At 39.3% G+C, this 22,001-nt stretch overlaps 1 protein-coding gene across 5 annotated transcripts in view; it reads right to left on the bottom strand.

Moving 5' to 3' along the window:
- The window catches only part of DCLK2 (doublecortin like kinase 2), a 79,990-nt gene that overhangs the window by 8,328 nt on the left and 49,661 nt on the right, over positions 1–22,001 (bottom strand). For all 5 annotated transcript variants that reach the window (XR_015286930.1, XR_015286931.1, XM_023926434.2 and 2 more), the window contains 8 exons: positions 20,344–20,438; positions 13,658–13,730; positions 12,575–12,683; positions 8,967–9,024; positions 5,734–5,853; positions 3,849–3,995; positions 1,498–1,631; positions 146–223 (listed from right to left, as the gene is read on the bottom strand). Coding sequence is in view for 3 of the 5 variants with exons in the window: in XM_023926434.2 (XP_023782202.2) it covers positions 146–223; positions 1,498–1,631; positions 3,849–3,995; positions 5,734–5,853; positions 8,967–9,024; positions 12,575–12,683; positions 13,658–13,730; positions 20,344–20,438 (814 nt within the window). In the remaining 2 variants the exon portion in view is untranslated. The remainder of the gene's footprint in view (positions 1–145; positions 224–1,497; positions 1,632–3,848; positions 3,996–5,733; positions 5,854–8,966; positions 9,025–12,574; positions 12,684–13,657; positions 13,731–20,343; positions 20,439–22,001) is intronic.

Raw genomic sequence — 22,001 nt, 5'->3', positions numbered from 1 at the left:
ATGAAAACCACTTAAAAACGTAGGGAAAACACATCAATCTAATCCACCTTTATTCCTCACCCTCAGGATGCCTCCTTCAGGGAGCAAGGTCAGACGTGCTCTGAAAGAACTTGATTCGTTTTGCTGTTTTCCCTTTGACACTCACCTGCGAAAAGGTGGGAATCCACACAACAGGATGTACGTGATCACACCTGCAGCCCAAATATCCACCTTTAAGCCATACCTGAGAAAACAAGGCTGTGTTACTTGTGTTGAATCAACAACAAAAAAAAGTCATTCCAATCAAAAGTAAATGACACTGACAGAACTGTTCGAGAATCTGTGCTAAGTTACTTGTTGGTGATGTGGTGATGTCTTTTGTACCTGAGCATCTTTCTTCACACCTTTATAGTCTTTAAGAAACCACAATTCTATGGTTTTCTTTTTTTTTTTTCTTTACCATAAGCCTCAAGGCTCTCCAAGGTCTTCTGAATATACTCAAACCCAAGTCAGTATCCAGGCTTCCCAATCCAGAGCCACTAATGATTAAAGACAAGGATGTGCCTTCTCAGTCCCTACAGTGAAATAACTCTCTCTAAGGTTATCATGTGTTGCTAAGCAACAAGACACACCAATTCTCCAGCCTCTCCAGTGAGTAACACAGAGAAGAGGAGCTTCATTTTTCTTTTAAAGCACAAGAATTAAAACACTGGAGGTCAAAAAGAGGCCTTTTCCCCTATTCAGTGGATTCAGTTTGTCAAAACTTCTACCATGCAGATGAGGTGCCCTCTGACACAGGAGCTCACTGCAGCTGTGAAATGTTTCTCAATGCAACAAAATGCACTGAACAAGCAGTGAAACAACACAACAAAACCTCCCTCCATCAGGAAATTCAGTGGTCACAGCTATGTCAAGAGTCAGCCAGAGCATGGAATAGAGTTCTCATAGGTCTAAAAGGAGAGAGGACTTGTGAAAATCTGCCATTGGGTGAAAATTCCCCATTTCACAAATTTTTTTCTGTATTTATGCAATGACCTGTTAAATACAGAGTTGGGGTTGCTCAACTGTTATCAAACAGGATGTGTCACCCAAAAGGGTCACTTGAAACAACATGATCTAATTACAACTGTCCTGAGAACAGGTTTAGACTAGGTGACCTCTGGAGCCTCTACCAACATAAATGATTCCATTTCTAATGCAAACACTGTGTTTTGCCTGTCTGTTCTTCCCCAGGCAGATGTCACAGGCGGTACAATGGGTTCTGGATGCTCAAGTGAGGCAGGGAGTACAAACAAATGTACTCCACTGCACCAGAGCTGGTCCTGGGGAGGTGGGGGAGGAGGCAAAAGTGAATTCTAGGAGCAGGCAAAGCAAGGATATTGGCCTCGGAACTGGAAATGGTGCCTATGAGTGGTTTGTTCACAAAACAATGGAGGGCCAACCTGTTGGAGCATTTAGATCTTACAACCTGCCAAAAATAGTTGTTTCCAAGTCTGTGTTGTAGGCAGTCATGCTCACCCTGTCTCTGCAATGATTTCTGGAGCCACATAGGTGGGTGTCCCACAGACAGTGTACAAAGGGCCTTCGACCACCGTCGCCAGTCCAAAGTCTCCAAGCTTCAAAGACTTGGTTCCATCTGAATATTCACACACCTAGAATCAGAAAAATTAACACAGAATGAGGAAAAGAACATCTGCATTTTTATATCCTCTAATTTATATGGGAAATCATCATTACCACACCAAGAAGATGGGAGAAAGAGGTAATTTCCACAGCCCTGTAGGGAAAGAGAAAAAATTATATTCCCATTGATTGCAGCTGGAGCAAGTGTTCAATGGAGCTGCCTACCAGCTATGTAGGTCAGACCATGACAGAGCCTCAAGCAACTAGAGGTGGAAAAGAAAACCCAGTTATTGAATATTGAGAAGTTTTAAATATATTCAGTAAAATATAATACTCTACTTTCATTTGACTGGGACCTAGAGTTTAAAATGGGACTGGCAGCTACAATCAGATTTGTTTAACATCTTGTTAAATTAGCATCAATCTAGTCAGCATACTGGGCAATTTCATCAGCAAATGTCTTCCCTGTGCTTGGTCTAGGCAAGTGCAGTTTGGGTTTCTGTGCAGACCCAACTGCACCTTACCAAAAGGCCCGTAAACAATCTAGCACAGAGTCATTTCATTGATGAAAGGAGCTGAATTTTGATAGAAAAGTGCTATGCAACAGTGATAACTGCTGGCAGGGATAAACCAGACCAACAGAAAGGAAACATCCCCCTAATAAATTCATCTCCGTTTTTCTCTTAAAGTGAAATGTTCATATTAACATGATTTCAAAGGGATCTAGAATGGGGGACCCCATAATCTCCAGAATGGCTGAATTTATTTGCCTTCATCAAACAACTGAGCACTCCAATACCTTTCTTCATTCCCCTGTGTAATTCATATCAGTAATGGAAACACTTGTTCTCCTTTATACACCACCTTCATATCAGCTATTACTCCCAGGGTTTGCATTTTTTAAATGCATGACTAGCAAAGGGAATGTAATTCTCATCCAGACAGCCTGGATGACCCCGTGCAAAAAACCTAACTATGTGCAATTACAGGTAGCAGTTGATGGGAATTATTTGCATTTACATTCAACACCAGGATGTTATCTCAACATTCTGCTGCTGTCAATCACAGTAAGATTTGCATCTGTTGAGTAATCTCTTTAGGCTTTCTAGGCAGAAAGGGCATTTGTGCCTATTTATAACTGATTCAATCACTAATGAGAGCTTAAAATTTCTTTAGACTGTCTGTGTTTGGAGATGCAATAATAGTATGTGAGACTTCCACCTTCATTTTCTCTCTCAAGTGCCATGTTGCTGCGACAACATTTTCCAGGAGAAGCCTCCCCCCCTCGCCCCCCCACCCTACTGCTTTTTGCTAAACAATCTAATTTATTTGAGGGTTTATTTAAATTGCTAAACACTGTCAGTGGAATTACTGGGGCAAGAATTGACTATTAATTAGGAAATATTTTTAGCTTCTAGCCCTGTCCTTGTAATAGCTCAAAATCCAGTCTGGGATAAACTGACTCCTACTCTCAATGCAAACTCACTGCACAGGACTGACAAACACCACAGAAGATTTTAAGAAAAGCCTCAAGCAGGGGAGATTATGGCCCTGTTTGTTCAGTGCATGACACTGAATATCCAACATGTAATGCACAAGTGTACCCTTTGCATATAAGCAGGACAGCCAGCACACACTGATCCCATTCTGTGGACAGAATGGGAATGATGCCCTCTGTGGAGCAGGGCATAAATAGTTCCCAAAGCAGACTTCATGGTAATTCTTGTCAACACAGCTGTTTTATGTCTCTGCTGAAAACAAAAGTAGCCAGTTGCCTAGGAAAAGAATAAACCTATGTAAAGGGTTAATTCCCAGCCAGAATACTGGTAAACCATCAGAAAGATGATCCTACAGTTACAGTGAAAGGAAAAAACCACTGGCTTCAGATGGTAACCATAGGATTGTTCAAAGAAATGGAAGAAATGGCTCTCAGCCCACCTTTATCCCACTTGCAACCTGATAAATAATTCATTGACATAACTTTAAAATTAATTGTTTTGTGAGACACTACACCTGCTTATCCAAAAGGCAGCCAATCAAAATGTAAATAAAGATAGGTCTAAGGACAGGTTTGAGCACAGCTCTCCTGCGTTACGGTGATTGTTATCTCACAGCAGAAGATTTACTTTATACATACTTATTCTAAATTAATATGCCTGCTATTCTCTGCTGTGCTCCTTATACACAAGCATTTGCATTAATGAGAACAAAATAAGAGAAAATACTGGAAAATAGATGGGACATACCAGAAGATTTTCTGGTTTGATGTCTCTGTGCACAATGTTGAGACCATGCAGGTATTTGAGAGCACTGGCTAAATTGTAGACCATGGCACTCCCATCTCTCTCTGTGTATTTTGTAGATGAAGTGATGGCATCAAATAAGTCTCCTCCCTATGTAATGGAAAGGAAAAAAAATCACTCTTTAAAAAATAATTAAGGTTGTTAAAAGAAAAAACAAACCCTAAACAAACACGTATAATCTTCCTTCACAAAAGACATGCTCAAATTACAGTTAAACAGAAAAAAAAAAAAAAAATTATTTTGCAGAAAGATGATCTTGTCACCAAGATACCAGACTGGGTCTTTGGTCATCTGCATTAAATTCATAACTGTATTCCAGGCTTCTTGTGTCTGAGCTTGGACAAATCACAGATTTTTTCCTACTGCTCTTCCTACCTTTGATCACTCATTTATATTACCTACAGGGACAGGCATACAGCATCACTTTTCTTCATCTTATCAGTATAATACCTTCAGCATATTGAAAAACAGCCCTGATTTTGAATAAAGCCTAAAATAAATTAGCCCAAAAATAAAAGAACCCCCTCATAACTAACAAATATTCAGCAAATTCAAATTTCTGCAGATATTGCAAGAAATACCGAATAAATATAGCTGAAGGAGAGAAAAAAGATAAACACATTCCAACATAAATGAATACAGTGATTGAGATACATCAAAGTGCAGAACCTCCAGGTGATTTCTGAATGTGTCAAGCTCTGTTTATGGATGCCCTGTTCCTCTGGGAATACACAGCAATGTCTGAGTGAGTTACTGATGCGGCATTTTCAGTCATTGCAACAAATTTCATGTGGGTGTCTCCATGATGGTTTCCCTGGATACATGTGTAGGAGTGATCTGTCTGAGCTGTGGGTGGCATTCCAAGAATTTCAATGCACACCAAAGAGAAGCAGCAATTCAGGAAATACAGGCCAAGATGGTGGTGAATTAAAACATAAAAAAATAAAGTCTTGAAACCCTAAAAAGCCTATATGGTATAAAAATAACTTCCAGAAAGGAAGAAGGATAAGTGGGCTACAGAAATTATGTATTCAACAACTACATGCTTTCTTTAGAGGCTTCCCAGTCTGGCAACCATTCTAGAGGGGACTCCTGAATGTAACAGTGCTTGAGTCAGAAATAAGAAGTGCTGCTCCAAAAATGAGCAGTGCTGCTTTTGCTGTATGTTATTTGTAGTTGACATGCTAATCAAGCTGATGTGCAGTGTTGCTATGCATGTACAGAACCCAGACAAGAGAATGCACAACTAGAACCTGATGCTACCCATTTATTTGGCTCACAAGGTGACAGCAAAATGAATATTTGTGTTTTCTCTGTACATGTATGAAAGCAGCATCCATTCTCTGGTGAACTGTTTGATATTACCAAAATGGGTGAGATCTTCTGAGTTTTGGTTTTCCAGGATGAAAATCACTTGAGTTTAATCTATTTGTCTTGCCTATTAAGATAAATTCATTAGAGAGAATTCATTTCTTTAAATCAAATCATTAAACAATGAGAACAGTGAAATAAATTCAAGTGTTCATATGCATATCACTATCACCCCTGCACATTGTAGGCATGACATAAAACTCACTATCCACTTCCCTCTAGACTGTGCACACTGCAAAATTACCTCAAATCTGTGTTAATAGTCAAATTAAAACTGGAGAGAAATCCCATTAATATAATTGCTTGACAGGTGTACTTTCATGATTAAAAAATGAAGGTTGCCACTGAAACCTTATTTGATTATATCTCCCAAGATCTTAACATTCCTGGATAGTGCTCAAATTTCACACCAACACAGAGAATTCAAACAAGACAAATGAAGCCCCCTGAGCCTTACCTTGACCAGCTCCATCACCAGGTAGAGCTCTGTGGGGGTGTCCATCTCCTCTATGAGCATGATGATGTTTGGGTGCTTCACTCGGCGCAGAATAGACACTTCGTTTTCAATCAGGTGCTCCTGTTCAGGAGAGGATGGAAGTTTCTCTGAAACATGAATTTGCCAATTCACTTTTCCTTTGATCAGCCAATCACTTGATCAGGGAGCACTCTTTTTGCTGATTAATTTATATAGAAGAAGATTATTTTCAGTTGCTGGCTCTTGTATTTCACCACGGACCACATTTAATTTAAGATATATTTCACACACATAACAAATGGAGCATCTCCAAAAAAGACCCCAGAACATGACAGCAACTCAGGAAGTGCAGGTTATATTCTTATGTGGGTATTATGAGGTGAAATTAAGTTCAGAACCTTTCTGCCCCCAAGATGGATCATTAGAACCTGTCACCCCTCATCAATAGCTAACATGTTTTTGATCCTCTCCATCCTTCACCTCTCATTTAGTGTAGGTTACTCAAGGACAGATTACCTAGGATTTATATCTAATGACTTTATTTTTAAGAAAAGTCATGGAATATATTAAAGAAAAATATATTCTGAGTGTTTTGGTTATGGATTTTGGTTCATTTAATATGTCTGTTCAGACTTACAATCTGCACAATGTTTAATAGCTCAGTTAAATTGCTGTGAGTCCAACAGCTTAACAGCACACAGACTGAGTTCAATCTCCCCTTCCCTGTGCTTCTGAGGAACTAATGGATTTCGAGAACAAATTAGTTTCAAATGCTTTGTTTTCTAGAACATTCTAACACTGGAGAGCAAAAAAAAAATTGCGTGTCCCTTCCATGTGAAGAATTATTTTAATTTTCCTATATAAATGCTGGAATATGGATATTGTATTTAGGTTATCTGCAAAGTAAGAAACAAAGCTTGCATCAGACAAGTCTCCTTCCACCCTGGCAGGGAACAAATCACGTCACTGGACTGGGAACTTATCCATGTTGAATGCAGCGATAAGGAGCATGCACTTCATGCATTTGTGAGCAAAGCACTAGGAGGAGATGTGACCCACTGTGCACAGGCAGTGACTGGACATCTCACAGCACTTCACCTTCTTTTTCTGGGGTTATTTATGGATGCACTGTGCTTTAGCCAAAGCCTTCTGTGCCTACATAGCTCAGAAACCACATGCCACGTGTGCGTCTCGTTTGGTGAGAGAACGGTGCGGCACACGAGGGTTAAACGTCACACCTTTGAAATTCACTTTGAAAGAGCAGCAATTGTCACTCTGAACAAACATATGCCTGCTCCAAGCAAAGTGCTCTGGAGAGAAAACAAAACAGACAAACAGGAAGCAATTCTGTTAAACACAATGCTGAATCTCATCACCAGACAGACGTGAACAGCCACAGCATACTGAGCCTTAGGGATGGAAGCCTGGAAATTCAAAACTAACATTAAGAGTCCAAGCACAAACTAGAATATTGTTACAGCTTTCTCAACCTAAAGAACAGGGAACATATCAAATTTATTACACCCATTAATTACATCTAAGGCACAGTGGTTTTATCTGTGACTAAACTGCTCAGGCATAATTAATACTTAAAATAAACAGTAATTTTTTTTAAAGGCTCCAGAATGTTGTTGAGCTACTGTTTAAAAATCTGCCCTCAAAAAATGCTAATATGTAGCTAGTTATTTTCAACCACCCTGCTGACTTGCTATGTTTTGCTCTGTAAAAAAAATAATAATTCCAAAACTCATTGTGGTGTTGTCCTGGATAGTGCAATGTATGTTTCACTCTACATTAATATGATTTATTTACAGAGATGTTATTGTTATAATGAGCATTTAAGCCACTTGTGGAAAAGAGTCAATTAGATTCAAATTTTTGAACATCCAAGATCAAGGAGCAATAAGCAACACTTAAATCATCCAAATTTGGGCTGGATGAGTGTTTTTAAAGCAGGACTGTGGAACTAAGTGAGGAAGGAATAAGCTGTACCAAAATTTAATTATTTCCTTTGTTGAAATTCTTCCAGGATGATTCTGCCACTACCCTAAGAGCTGTAAACATCTTCCAACAATCTCTAGCTATAAAGATACAGGTCCTTCAAAAATGAGCAATGGGCATGGGGTTGATTTTTTTTTTTTTAATATATGTTTTAAAGCAAGGAGAATGATAAATAGAAAACTCCTCTAAACTCTACTGTGTAAAATAGATTATCTATCTCCAGACCATTCCAATTTATGATACATAAGCAGCTGACTCAGACAAGTAATAAAAACCACCTAAAGTTGCAAGCTGTACACATCATCCAAAAATTTTGTTTACAGTGGAATGCAGAGTCACCCTTTCCACAGCTGAATAAATTGCAACATTTTAATCTCAGAAATGCAATCCTGGCACTTTTTCTTGTGGCTGCACATTTTTATGATTCCTTTCTAAGTTTTCTAAATAAATTCAGAGAATATGAGGCAAAATGAAACCCTCATCTCCTAGCACCTAGCACATGGTTTAAAATCTGCACAGACAAAATGTTTCTGTTTGAGAACCTCTCCTAATGGGAAGCCATCATACAGCTCTTTACCACGCAAAGAGGGGAGGCAGATTTTTTTTCCTTTTTAAAAATATCCATACTCAAGAAGTATGAAGGGAAATAGAAGGTCTGACACTCTCAGATATTTGCTTTGATTATATGAGATGCTATTCTCCTGAAGAGACAATTTTAGATTTTTCTGTTTAAAGTTTGAATTAAGTTTTCATAACACAAAAGAACTGTGTAAATACAGGAAGGTGACACTACATAAACAGAAAGAAATGGTTGTGAAAATTTCTTTTCAAATCCATGTTCTGCCTATAAAAGGAGCATGTTGAGCCATACAGAGAGAAAAATAAAAGGCAGAGTGGGATGGGAACATTAATAAACATATAGCTGCAAATTTCCTCTCCCATATTTTACACATCAAAATTGTCCAATAAATTTTGAGTGCATATTAGCTTTTTTTTTTTTCTTGGCAGCCCAACAAAATCAGCAATAATTAATTTTTCTCTATTATTTAGTAGACTAACACACACTGCTTTTATTATTTGCTTCTTGGATACATTATCATCTTGTTAAAGAGACACTCTGAAAACAGTCAGAAAACCCAAACACACCCACCATTTATGACTAATGAGCAGCTGCTAGTGCTGCTTCTGTACACATGCAAATGGTTGTACACTACCTTCCCACAGCACTTGCCCTTGTCTATGATCTTCAGGGCAAACTCCCTTCCTGTGGATCTAAGCAAGAAAAACACAAGAGCCATTAATTACAAAAACTGTGGCATTTTCTGTAAATACACCATCATAACAACATGCTGTGGCCCATGTAGGTTGCTGACAGAAAATTCAGAGAGCAGACCTGGGTTTGGTTTTTGTTTCCTCAGCAGCATTTGTGCCTGCTGTTTCCCTGACTACCACAACCCAGCTCCCATGGTGTATTAATCCCAGGATCCAGCTGCAATTTCTTCTTTGTGACCTGGCACAACACTGTCACTCCTTTAAGGAAAAATGCAAAATTTGCCTTCAGCCTTCTGCTTAGCTTTGCTCAACTGGTGGGCTTTGAAGATTAAATCATATGTGTGTGTGTGTGAAGATACCCTAGTAAAAAAATTCAGTAGGATTCAACAGAGCTAAAATCCCATAGTCCATTGCAGATAGTCTAAAATCCTGTAGAATTTGTCAGGCACTGATTTTGAGCTTTTGTATTACATTTTTTTTTTTTAAAAAAAGTACTTTGTGGAATTCTACAGCTGTCATCTAAAGTCCCATGACATTTAACAGGGTGGGTCATATACAAAGTAAAAAAGGATTACTGTTTTCAGCAAATACTCCTCACAGAAAGGAGTTCTTGTTTGTCTTTCATCCCTTTAAGCAATAAAAATCTCCATTTCTCTGGAAGAGGGAAAAATGAGCGGAATAAAAAGCAACACAATATTTTTTTTAAACAAAGAAGAAATGATGACTTATATTATTTATAAATTACAAACCATATGAAATTGCCATAAGACCAAGTTGCTGCTATTTTGTACTGTGCCAGTGCCAACAGACTCCAGTGTGCATCAGAACACCGCTCGAAAACAGGAGGGAGATACAAAAGCCAAATCAGGCATGTTTTCAGACTTCCAGGGTGACTTTCACCGTGCTTTTGGCATTAGATACAACTGGTCAAAATCAGCACCTTGCAGAAAAAGGAACTGAATTAACATGCAATATTCCATTTATGCATTATCAAAAAACTGCAGGCGAGAATCCCTGCCCTGGAAGTGCTGCTGCATCTGCGAGGTTGTCATAGTTACAGCCCGATCTGGTCTTTAGATAGAAGCCCTTATCTAAATGGTATCAGTGAAATGCCAGCCTCTCATGCTACAGACCCGATGTAAGATCTGCTACGAGTACAGCAGCGTGGGAATCAGAATCACCATTTGTACTTTACACCGCTGTACATCAACAACTGATCAGCAACATCCACTTAACAAACCTTCAGCACTCGTGCTGTGAGCAAGAGGAGTTAACATTCACAAAGCCAATTCATCCAGCAACTTCAAATCCCTCTTACAAATGACCTCTACCGCAGTATCCAAGGAAAAAAGGCGGATACAACCCCCGGAATCTGTGTGCTAATATCACCGCACATCGCACACCAGCATTGTCTGACAGGTTTCTGGGATTCTTCTCGAGCTGTCAGTGCCCATCTGTTGACTCATGTCTTTATATACAGACACACAGGCACAAAAGAGACCACCTTAATCTTTTCTCCTCCTTTTTGTAGAACATCCCAGCTGGTAGCTGTGTAATAGGATCCTGGCTCCACAGCTTAGGCTTCTTAGCACAACACTATTAGAAATTAAGTATAATTAATAGGAATTAAAAGAGAAGCATTTATGGTTGGCATTTCCTCCATCATTATTAGCAACTGTTTTTGTATACTTATTTTACATAAAATTTATTTAATAATGTTGCACTAAAGTTTTGAACACATACAAAACTAGGTAGTGAAGTGTAATTGTGCCTTTTAAATTTTTTTGTAATTGGAGGGCTGTTTTTCTGGTCCAGTTTCCTCATTACAAAAAGCACAGATGACATTCAGTGAATTAGCAGCCCTTGTCCCATTTCCAGTGGGATTTAAGTGATTTCCAAAATGCACAGCTTATATTTCTGATAATAAATACATTATCTTGTGCTTTTAACCTGCTATCTTTCAGGAAAGCCTCTGGGTGAGGATAAGGGCAGTGGAAAACAAAGGAGATAGTGTAGGGAGTGTCTGGGATCACCTGGCTGGGATGTAAGCACTGATGAGTTACTCTGTGAGTAGCAATGAGAAATTACTGGATTGGTAGCCCTTGCCCTTGTGGGAGATTTCAATTTTCCCAGACATTAAGTGGCAGAGAAGCAGCTTGGCTGAGCAGAGAACAACTTGTGGCGCTCAAGAGGATCTTAGGAAGCAAGGTGGGGCTTTCACAGCAAGATTACAGAGCTGTGGTTGGTGCATGCAGGGAGGGGAGGGGAAAGGCCAAAGCCCCATTAGAGCTGAAACAGGGCAGTGTTGTTGAGTCAGACAACAAGAGTTTCTTAAGTGTGTCAATAGCAAAGGGAGCTTGAAAGAAAACACTGGTGCTTTCCAAAGACTGTCGTCTGACTAACAGACATGAAGATAAAGCAAAGGCATGGAAGGCTTTTTTTGTTTGCCTCAGTCTTTAGTGCCACTGATAGAAGTTGGGCTGCCCAGTCTGCTGAGCCTGAGGACCACACAGTGACCTTCCATTTGCTGACACTGAATTTCCAAGGGCGTGATGGAAGACCCAAGGAATTACAGATCTGTTACTCTAACCTCAGTTCTGGAATGAGATGTTTCCATTCAGAATTATTTTTCTTTCAAATTTAGCTAAAACCAGCAGATGAGGATCAAATAACAGAAAGTTTCACTAACATTTATGTTTTTCACAGTCATTTGCTGAGTTTTCCCCGTATTTGCGTACAAGTTGGAGAGTCCTCATAATATTTAAGAAACTGACATAACGCTCAGGTTGCTAAAGATAGCAGAAGGTGGTTCTAAAAAAGAAGTACACTGAGAAAGTGACAGTCAAATCGTCTGTTATGTTTGCACTGGCAGCAAAGTGTGAGACACAAGCTTGCAGAGGAAGAGCAGCAGAGCTGCACAGGTCTGCAAAGGTATCCTGCCTACACCACAGGGAATCAGGCACAAGGATATTTCAGGCATGTTGGAGGCTTCATTTGAAGTGTCTGGCTCCTCCACGCCACGAAACACAAGCAGCAAGCCCAAGAGAGCCACCAGCACAGGCTGATAGCCAACAACTGCACGTCTTTAAGAGTACTCAACCCACAGAATGCTTAAAGCTGTGAAAAATCACGTCAGCAGCAGGCAGTGGGGACACCACAACAGCAGAATTGCTGAGGCAGAAGGGGGGGGGGGGTCTCTCAAACTCTGTTTAGATGCCACATATAATTTCCTGTCATCCACAACCATCTGTAGTGCGAGAGATTTCTTGAAGAGCTGTGGGGTTTCCTAAGGAGGCACCATGAGAAGGTGATGCCTCCTTTAGTTTGTGGGATAAAAAGCCATGGTTCTCCGCTGCTCTCGTATCTCTTTGCTGGAAGAAAACACGGGAAGCTCTGCATGTTTTGCTATGCCTGTTTCTCCTCAAGTGTGTGCATATTTTTGCAACTGTTCCTTGCTTTCATCTCATTACATTTGTTTAGGAAATTAAGTTACTCCATGGGGCTTTATCCAGTACAACAAACAGCAGGGCTGAACAGTTTCCTTGCTCACCGTTCCACGCACTCCTTTACAACAGCGAAATTGCCGTCACCAATCACCTTCCCCACTTTATACTTCTCAAGAATGGTAGATGACCCTGAGAACTTGTTTCCATTCAAGCCTGTAAAAAAAATAGAAGTCAAAAATGCAAGCTGAAGGGAAGTGTCAGCAAGATGCAATATATCCCCAATGGGCTCCACAGATACAAAACAGTCACAAATGCAAAACAAAACTTAAAAGTAAGCTGTTTTCTCCACTGCAATCCCCTTGGTTTTATCTCAAATGTAAAGAAGAACAAGATGAACCCAAAGTAATTTGACCTTTGAACACACAAATAAGTCTCTCACTATGTTTTTGTACAGGCATATCCTAAAAGTAATGAATACAGTTAGAAGTTCTTCATCTAAAACTTTCTGACCTCAAATTACTTTTTTGACTTATTTTTTTTTTGCAAACTCAAAGCAAAAATGCAAATAAGATTCAGCTACAATGCATATAAAAAACCCAAGAAGTTTTATCTGCAGAATTCCTTCAAGTGCTTATAGGTGCTCCTAAAACATCCAAAATGCAAATAATTCTGATAGATGCTTATGTCAGTATTTTTAAAATAAAAAACATTACTCCAACACAAAATTTAAAAATACTTTAAAATAACTGACATTGCTTTGAAGAGACGAGGCATGAAGGGTTAAGTTTGGCTAAGGTCAGTTGTTTGGCCAGTGGTTCTACCTGAAGCACAATGAGCTCTTTTGAGGAGGGCTCCTCTTTCAGTCCAGCCACAAAAACGTTTCAGATGATAATGCAGGTCATGCTCAAAATCAGTCAAATTCCTAATAGTGACTATTGAAAAGCAAGGTTTTATGTTACCACTGGCCAAAAAAAAAAAAAAAGGAAATAAACAGAATTTATTTCCTAACTTAACTACTTTGATGTACAAATTGTGCTAAATATTTTTCCAAGGTGAATCAACAAGGTAACAAACAACTCCAAACAGAAAATGATTTGGAGTCATCAGAAACCACTCTAAAGTGTTAAATGCAAGTGCCATCTCAGCAAAATTCTGTCAAGGATTGGCAGCAACTATTGGTGCCCTACCTTCGGGACTCTGGCAAGGGAGTGATTCAGGTACACCATTCACGTTGGAAGAAGATCCACCATGTGGGGAGATCTGTGGAAGTACACAACAGCTTCTAATTTCTGATGGTAATCACAAGAAAGAGCCATACAAAAAAGTAGCAAATTTGAAAATAAAAAACCCACTAAACACTAAAAGCACTTGTACAGAGTCAGTTTACTTTTCTACAACCATCTTATTTTCATTCTTGCTTTCTCAAAGTTCATCATCATTGTAATTTGTACCAATTTAAGATCCAGCCACAATATTTCTATTTAGATAAGCAGTTGAACAGATTTCAGTAAAGAGCAAAGAAAAGTCCTTTCAGCTGCACCTACAATTTTGGCCTAGGTAGCATCTATGGCCTAGGTACATCTATGATAATCAGATTTATTTAGCTATCTATCAGGCTATATTTTAGGTTATTATAGATGTGAAGATTTGACACCTACAAGCATTTCAAATTAATGTCTGATATGTATCCAGACACAGATCCAGTTTTAGTAACTGTGACACTGTAAATAAACAAATATCTAAATGATATTTAAGCATGACAGCTGAAGAAAACTGATTTTCCTGCACTAATGACTTAATTGGTACTGGATCAGAATCTTCATGATTCTGCTTAAAGTTATCCAGTCATACTGCCCAGGGATCTAAATAAGAGTAAGTTTAAATTTTGAAAAGGGGTGGAGGCATAGGAATGAAAGCCATAAATAGTAAAATCTACTGGATGTGTTTCGTGCACCACTTTTATGAGCTCTCCTATTACAGTTACATATAAGGATGCTGCGTGAAATTAAAATTAAGTTTAGATCATTCCCATCCTCTACGTAACATTTCTTGCTGTTCTGTGAAGTTCCAGATCTTGTTTTCTTCATGGGCTATTATGGTAGTTTTCAGAACTCACCACAGGAAGGATTAAAATGCTTCTCTGCCTTAAGCTCGGTGTCTGTTGAAATGGCTTTTCGAGACACCGGGAATGCAAATGCAGCATTTTGCCTTTTAGCTGACATTGTCTGGTTACACTGCTGAATATTTTAAATCATTAACACTATTGTCAGGGAAAGAACTGAACTGACAGATAGGGATATTGTCTAAAGGCTCATGAAATGCTAATGAATGCTTAAGTTTCTAGTGGCAGCTGAGCTGCCAAATCAGCTAAAGCTACAGTAACTAGAAGCTGTACAACTTAATTTTGCAGAGCCCCTGAAACAATGAAGTTTACCAGCATTTGGCACAGAAGCAGCATCAAACAGCAAGCAGGCAGCTACTACTCTGCTCCTTGCTAATAACTTAAACCCAGGCTACGTTAATGCTGCTGTCTTTCTGAGTTACCTGTCTACTTAACAGGGATTAGGAACAAGGACATTTGGGTTAAATGACATTTGTACAAAATCATGAGTTAGTCTCTTAACCAGTCAGTCACATTTTCTTCAAACCTGAAGCAGAAATAACAGAACAGACCATGGCCAAGTATTAGTCATCAGCCTAAATTATTAGTAATCTATTTTGGGTTTTCAGCAAGTGACAATACATGGGAACATCTAGCCCACATTTCCAACTTCCTTCAGTCTTGTAATCGGGGCAGAGTATAACTGGGCACATTCCTTCTTGCCACAAGAAGGAAGCAAACATTACCAGTAAAAAAAGCACTAAAATTAGTACAAAAATAAAATTAAATTAATGCTGCCATTGTGGCTGAGGTGTTAGATCAGAATCTGAAATGGCAAGTTTAACCCCAGCTCTGCCAGAACTCCACAGCTGGAGGGACTTTTTATGTCAGTGTGAGGAAGGATCCACAGATAAAAACCCATTTTCTTTTACAGTGGAATGGTACCTTGGTTGGCAAACCTCTGCACTCAGGATTAGACTGCCCATGGCACAAATGTTTGTGGAAACATTTGGGGATTATTTTCATATTGAAAGAAATCCCTAACTCCTTGGCAGCTACATGGGATGCTGGCACATCTAACTGTGGAGTGTGAGTATTTTAGTGAAACTGCGAATTAACTTTGCAGAAGTATTCTCTGAAATCTGGGGACACTTTGTATGTCATTGTAATTCATCCTGAACAGCTGTACTAAGAAGGGACTAAAAGACATTCTGAACACAAATAAAACATTATTTATATAACCAGTGTTTCATAGAGATATTGCAAGTATTAATTATTATAATGGTTAATAGTAACATAATGTGTAAGACAGAAACTTAGTGTTTTTTTAAGTGATCCTTAAACATAAATTGTAAATTCATTGTAAATTGTAAATTCATTGTAAATTCACCAAATGCATCAGGTAAAGAATCCCCACTGCTGTGGCCTCTGTTACATAAACACACGTGGAGAATCCTTACATATAACTACACACAAAGCTCATGTGTACAATACTGAAGACATTAAAAACCTTGATGAAGATAGGCACTAATCCTTCAAATCACTTAAGCACATGTTTAACTTTAAGTACATTAACGTCCTCATTGAAGTAAAAGGAAAGTTAAGCAAATACTTAAGTTATTTGTTGGATCAGGTTCTAATGCCCTTTCACTTTGGTCATTTGGTCCATCAATTGCAAAAGTATTACCCAGACAAATTCAAACACAAAGCTATTTAGCATAATTGTAAGTCTAAGAAAGGCTTCCAGTCTCTTTATTTGTATGATTTCATTTTATTTTTAAAGAAATTGCAAGACTTTGTGGTCTTTATTTTTAGGCAGGGACAACAAAGCCATCCAAGTAAGCATAAGGAAGTTGTAACACCACTTTCCAAAGTTACACCAATTTCCAAATTTAATTTAGTCTCTGGAAGATTTTTATGGTACAATGTGTGCAGAATAACAGATGTACTGGAAGAGCTAAGAGTCAAATCACCCCTAACAGCATTGCATAGAAATGTACACTTAGAACTGAAGCAAAATGTTAAACCTTTCCCCTGCCTACAAATCAGTAAAAGGACTCCTCCTGACCAGCTGTCCCGTGACACCAAATGCACCATTACCTTTATTATTAACCCAGGCACCAGATCTCATCTCCATGGGAATTCAACAGAAAAATAAGAAACTCTGCACATTTGATCAAAAGAGAAAACACTTTATAGAGTAGTCATCTACTTCGTGCCCGTACTTTTAAACTTTCATATCTAAATCTTCACCTTGAAACAAAGCCTCTGCCAAGTGAAATGCTGAGTTACAGAGTAATACTGCAATGTTAAAAAAAACCAGCCTGAATAAGAATATATAGGGTATTGGATATATTTGTCACTTACTGGAATAAGGGCTTTTATTTGGGTTTGTGGGGAAATTCCATCGTATTTACTGTTATTAAGACATACCTTTAATTCCTGACTTCACGATAACCTCAGAGTCCACAATTTAAAACACTTCTGTAAGCCTGGGATGCTGGACTTACAGTATGTATTGAACAATTAATAGCACAAGGGCACTCTGGCTGGAAGAGCTAAAAAGGACAGGAAGAAGGCCCTTCCCTTTGAAGATAAACTGTCCACAAGGAGTCTTTCCTGTGAGGAATTTTCTGTGCCTTAACATACCGCTCCTAACAAGAGTTGTGAAGCAGAAGGAATCCTTGGGGACCAAAGAGACTTCTCTTTAAAGGAATAGAGGCATTCAGAGGATATGATATAAGATTCAGTGTCTGAGACTGAGAAGAAATTAATGCTGCAATCAGCATTTTTGCAAGTTGTCTGCCTTGAGGACTAGCACTATCACTTATGCTCTACATTGATTGTCTAACTACAAAAAGCTTAGCAAGGTTCTAACCTACAGTAAAATATTTTACTTTGCTCTGGCTATTCAAATAAAACAGTTTTTAAAGTGCAGTTCAAGTGCAGCTGCTCTGATGCTCTGCTCTTTACAGGAAACAGAAACATCAAGCCTGATTTCTTTTGCCTTTTTTGTGTTGTCTCAAGCTTATACAAAACCATTACTCAGTTCTACTGTTCCACCCTCTACAAAAATAAACATATGATTTGTACACAAAAAAGCACTCAAAATATTGAGCTCCCAAAGACAGAAAGCTCTTAGAAGACGCCTTGTCTCTGACATGGTATTTATATCTAAATTTTCATTCAGCTGTTGTCATGACACCCTGTTTATACAAGTGCAGGAAGCCATACTGCTTGTCTGTGCAGCAATGCAGTCTTGGCAACAAGGAACTAGTGAACAATAGGGAAAAGCAATAATCTCTCCAAATAATATAGTTGTTCACTGCTTCCCCCTTTTTTTCTCATCAGAGTAACCAAAAAAACCCAATTTCACAAAGAGGTGTATGGATTTCTTAAAATAACCTGGTTTTGCATGAAACCATGCCTCCTTTTTACTGGTTTTATACTCCCCCAAAACAGCCCTTACTACTACAACATAATTGAGAAGCAAGTGTGACTGAACAGCACACTTGATCCTTTTGGAATTCCCCCTGGGATTCACCAAATAACTTTCCCCATCTTTAGTCTCAAGAGCACAGCTGGGACACTCCTGCTAAACAGATGCATCCTAAAGGATAAAACAAGAGGAACTCACAACCTCAGTAACACATCAGGTCCGAGATGCTTAATTTGGTTTTGCTCCTTTCTTTGGTCATACGGGGGTGAGTTATTTGACATGAAAACTCATTAGTACCCAGCACCAATTAAATTCCAAATGGAAAAAGTACAGCAGCTTAATTGAGTGAAAGTGAATGGGAAAGGGGACATGCCCACTTTGGTGAGAATTGCTTGCTGCTATCAGAATTACCTCTGCCTTAATGGAGCTTTCATCAGTTAAAAGCGGATAGGGAAGCAGTGCAAAAAAACCAAGGCAAATGATCTCGTTTCTAAACTTGTAATTTCACGAAGGAGAGACTGTTGTGGCACATGTGTGCTCTCTGTGCTGTAAATATTATGTTCTGTGGGTATGCTTGTCACCCCTCAGCTCAGTTGTTCCGCCCCAAGTTGTACCTCCTCAGTCCCCTGCCAACCACTGTCACTGCCCTGCCTCCTCACCCAGAATGTTCTCTGTCCCTCCCCTCTGTCAATCCTGTGCTTTCCCCCTTGAGCGCCAACCCACCCTGACCCTGCCCCTTGTTCCAGTGAGTTCCTGTCAATCCTCCCTTCTACCAACCCTCGGCTTGGACCTCCCCTTTAGAATTCCCCTAAAGCAGGACACCCCAGTGGATTGTTGCCCTGCTTGTCAGTTTGTGTCCCCCCCACTGTGTTTCCCCATTTGTTGGAACCCTGTGAGTCCTGCCCTCTGAGCCTCCCCTGAGTTTTCCCTATTGGGCAAGAATTTGTAACCTCCCCCTGAACCGCCCCTCTATATAATCCCCCACACCCCTGTGATTCTTGTTCTTGGTCCGTGATCCGTTTGGGCAGTAATCCAGTTTCTGGAGCCCATACAAAGAGCCTCCTCTTCAACCCTTGTCTCCACACTCAGCACTGACAGCTATCGGGTGCCCTGGAGCATTGGCTCTAAGCTGCTCTGCAGGTCACCCTGCTCCTGCGGTGTGTCCCACTCTGCAGAGCCCTGGTGGTGCTGGGCTGGCCTGGGACTCCAGCAAATGTCCAAAGAGCGTTCCTTAAAGATAGTGCAGACCAGCTGGGAGACTCAAGCCCAGTGGTTCTGGTGTCTTCTGCTGTGAGCTCCACAGAGGAGCTGTCCAGACAGATTTTAAGACACAGAGTTCTGATTGTCCATGTCAGAGATATTACTGCTCTTGAAAATTAGTTAGCCAAATGCCTACAGATAAATTAAAATTTAGGCGAATAAACTAAATCAAAATCCTTTGTCAGAGCTATCATAGCAGTCTGACAGAAACCAGTGCCATACTCCTTGCAAAACAAGACCTGGTAGCAATTAGCATGTCAAGCCCCAAATCCGAGCACTATTCAAATCACGTCCTTCAGTCGGGCTCCTAATGGGGAAAACAGTTCTCCACAGAATTATGCAGCTTCTTCACAGACACTCAGTTAACCAATAGGAGCTATTACTTGATCACAATAATCAGTGCAGACCATCCAGTCTGCTTCCAGAGAGGCTGCAATTGACAATTCCATAAGAAATTTCCCCTTGAAAGGACAGCTGCACAAATGCAGCAATGAGATGCTCTACTGTAGTCCAGACTGTTCCTTTTCTTTCACTGAGCCAAAGGCACAGAGCAGCCTCCAAGAACTGCAAATGCAGCCAGCTCTGAAGCGGGAGAGGAAGACAAATCTCTCGGTGCCACACAGAAAAATCTGCCAGACATCAGTCTGCTCCCAAAGGAAGCGCTTCCAGGCAGGAGACTGGACTGAGGGGTGAAATCAGTGCCAGGGAGAAATAATTCTGCTTTAGATGAAACTTGGGCAATGCTACAGACTATAAGGTATTGAAAAGACAACACTACATTTATATAGGCCGAAGGGATAACAAATTGCTTGGAGGATTTCTGCAGTCCACAGAACAATGGAAAATTTGGAGGACAAAGTGGCATGTTCAAGCCAGCATCACACTCTGCCTTTCCTAAGCTGAGCGTTCAACCCAGACAAAACACAAAAATCTTATTTCAGATCTATTCTCCATATGAGCAAACATCATTCTTGCAAGGCTACCCTCCAAAATTATAGCTTTTTATTTTTCTTTCAGCAACAGTATCATACTATCAATGAATAAGGAAATTTAGGGGGTTTGATGATTCTTACCTTGAGTCCACGAAAGCTGCCTGGACTTGTTGGTGAAGAACTGGAGGACTTTGTAGATTTTGGAGTGGATAACTGACTGCTTGGGGTTCCATTAACTGGCCAAAACAATAAAAGTGAAAAAATGAAAGAAAACATGAATAAAAATCAAAAGTTACTACCGAAGTCTGCAAACAAAGAAAAACAGAAAAAACAAAGAAAAACTCCTCAGCATTTAGGAATAAATTACACCATTTGCATGAGACAAAACTGCACCCTGAAAATTCAGGTGGCTGGATATGGGATCAAGATGACACAGAAATACTGCACTGTCATTCCAGAGATTAAAAAGGCACATTCTGTTTTTTCCTAGGGCGAGAGTTTTGGGCACGGAAACAAACAAAAAAAAAACAAAAAAAAAAAAAGAAAAAGCCACAGCCTTTAGAAATTGCATAATAAATTGTGGTATCACACATAATTTATAGAAAGAAAATGTTTCTAAGGATATTTGATCCTCCTCTTCAGTTTGGATCAAGGCCTTACTTTCTAGGCAGAATGTTTCACAGAACACAAAGTTGTTTGTTTTCCCTAAGAAAAACAAACAAACAATAAGATTTAACTGTTTGCATGACAGAAAACTTTAGCAGCAGTTCAGCAAATACTGATTTAGGGGGAAAAAAACCTCAACAAGAGAAAAGCTAGTAGGTTGTTTTTGAGCTTCCAATATGTACAAGTGTCTTTGAAAACATAGAACACCCTCCCTTCTTGACTTAAAGACTTCATTTATTTTAAATCTAGATTTTCAGATAGGCCTCATACAACATCTGTTATCTCTGATGTATTGAATTTAACTTAGGTCAGTCCTTGTATTTTTCTGAAAAGAACAAACTGATGAATTTCATCACGCAGAGAGAATAGCACACTGTCCATCAGACACAGATATGATGCAAAGTTATATGATGAGACATCATTTCTTTTTAGCTGATCCTCGTTTTTTTGGGGAGAGAAAAATACAATAATAGGCAGAAACTTAAGAGCTAAAAATGCTTCATAGCATGGTGATGAATTACTTTTTCCAGAAAGAAAAAACATCCCTGGTAAACAGAAACTGAGCTTCAAATTAAGTAAGAGATACACCTGCACAATTCCTTTACATACTGAGGTCTGTCATGGGTTATGTCTCACTTCTTAAACTATTTGATTTATTTTACCAGTGTCCACTGACCCAGCACACTAAGATTATCTCAGTATGGAAGATGCCTTTCAAGGCCTATTGCTACATCCTGGGCAGCCCATCTGCCACTGGGCCAGGCTGACTGCACTGCACCTAACACAAATCCCTGTTTTTCACAGAAAATCTCCTTCTCCAATGTATGATGTTAAGATACAACTAATTGGTGTTCAGCTTCACAGTAAGTCTATTTTGAAGCCTGGTAACTTGGATTTATATTCCCAGTTCTGTTAAAGGACCAAGACCATAGTATTTTATTTTAAAAGTATTCAGTGTATTTAGGATATTTTCATATTGATTTTAAAAATGCTTGCCTGTAAGAAAAATAGGCGATTTTAAGGTTTCTTGTTTTTCTTCAGAAACTGAAAACATCTAAGAGTACACTACCCTCCTGTAGACTTCAACCATTTGTTTTGGATAACCTGGCATATCAGTGCATCCTTGTTTTAGA

Source organism: Cyanistes caeruleus, chromosome 5 (genome assembly GCF_971803275.1).
Source record: "Cyanistes caeruleus chromosome 5, bCyaCae1.hap1.1, whole genome shotgun sequence".
Taxonomy (NCBI): domain Eukaryota; kingdom Metazoa; phylum Chordata; class Aves; order Passeriformes; family Paridae; genus Cyanistes; species Cyanistes caeruleus.
Note: the sequence above shows the minus strand (reverse complement) of the source record. Positions and strands in the feature narration are given on the sequence as shown.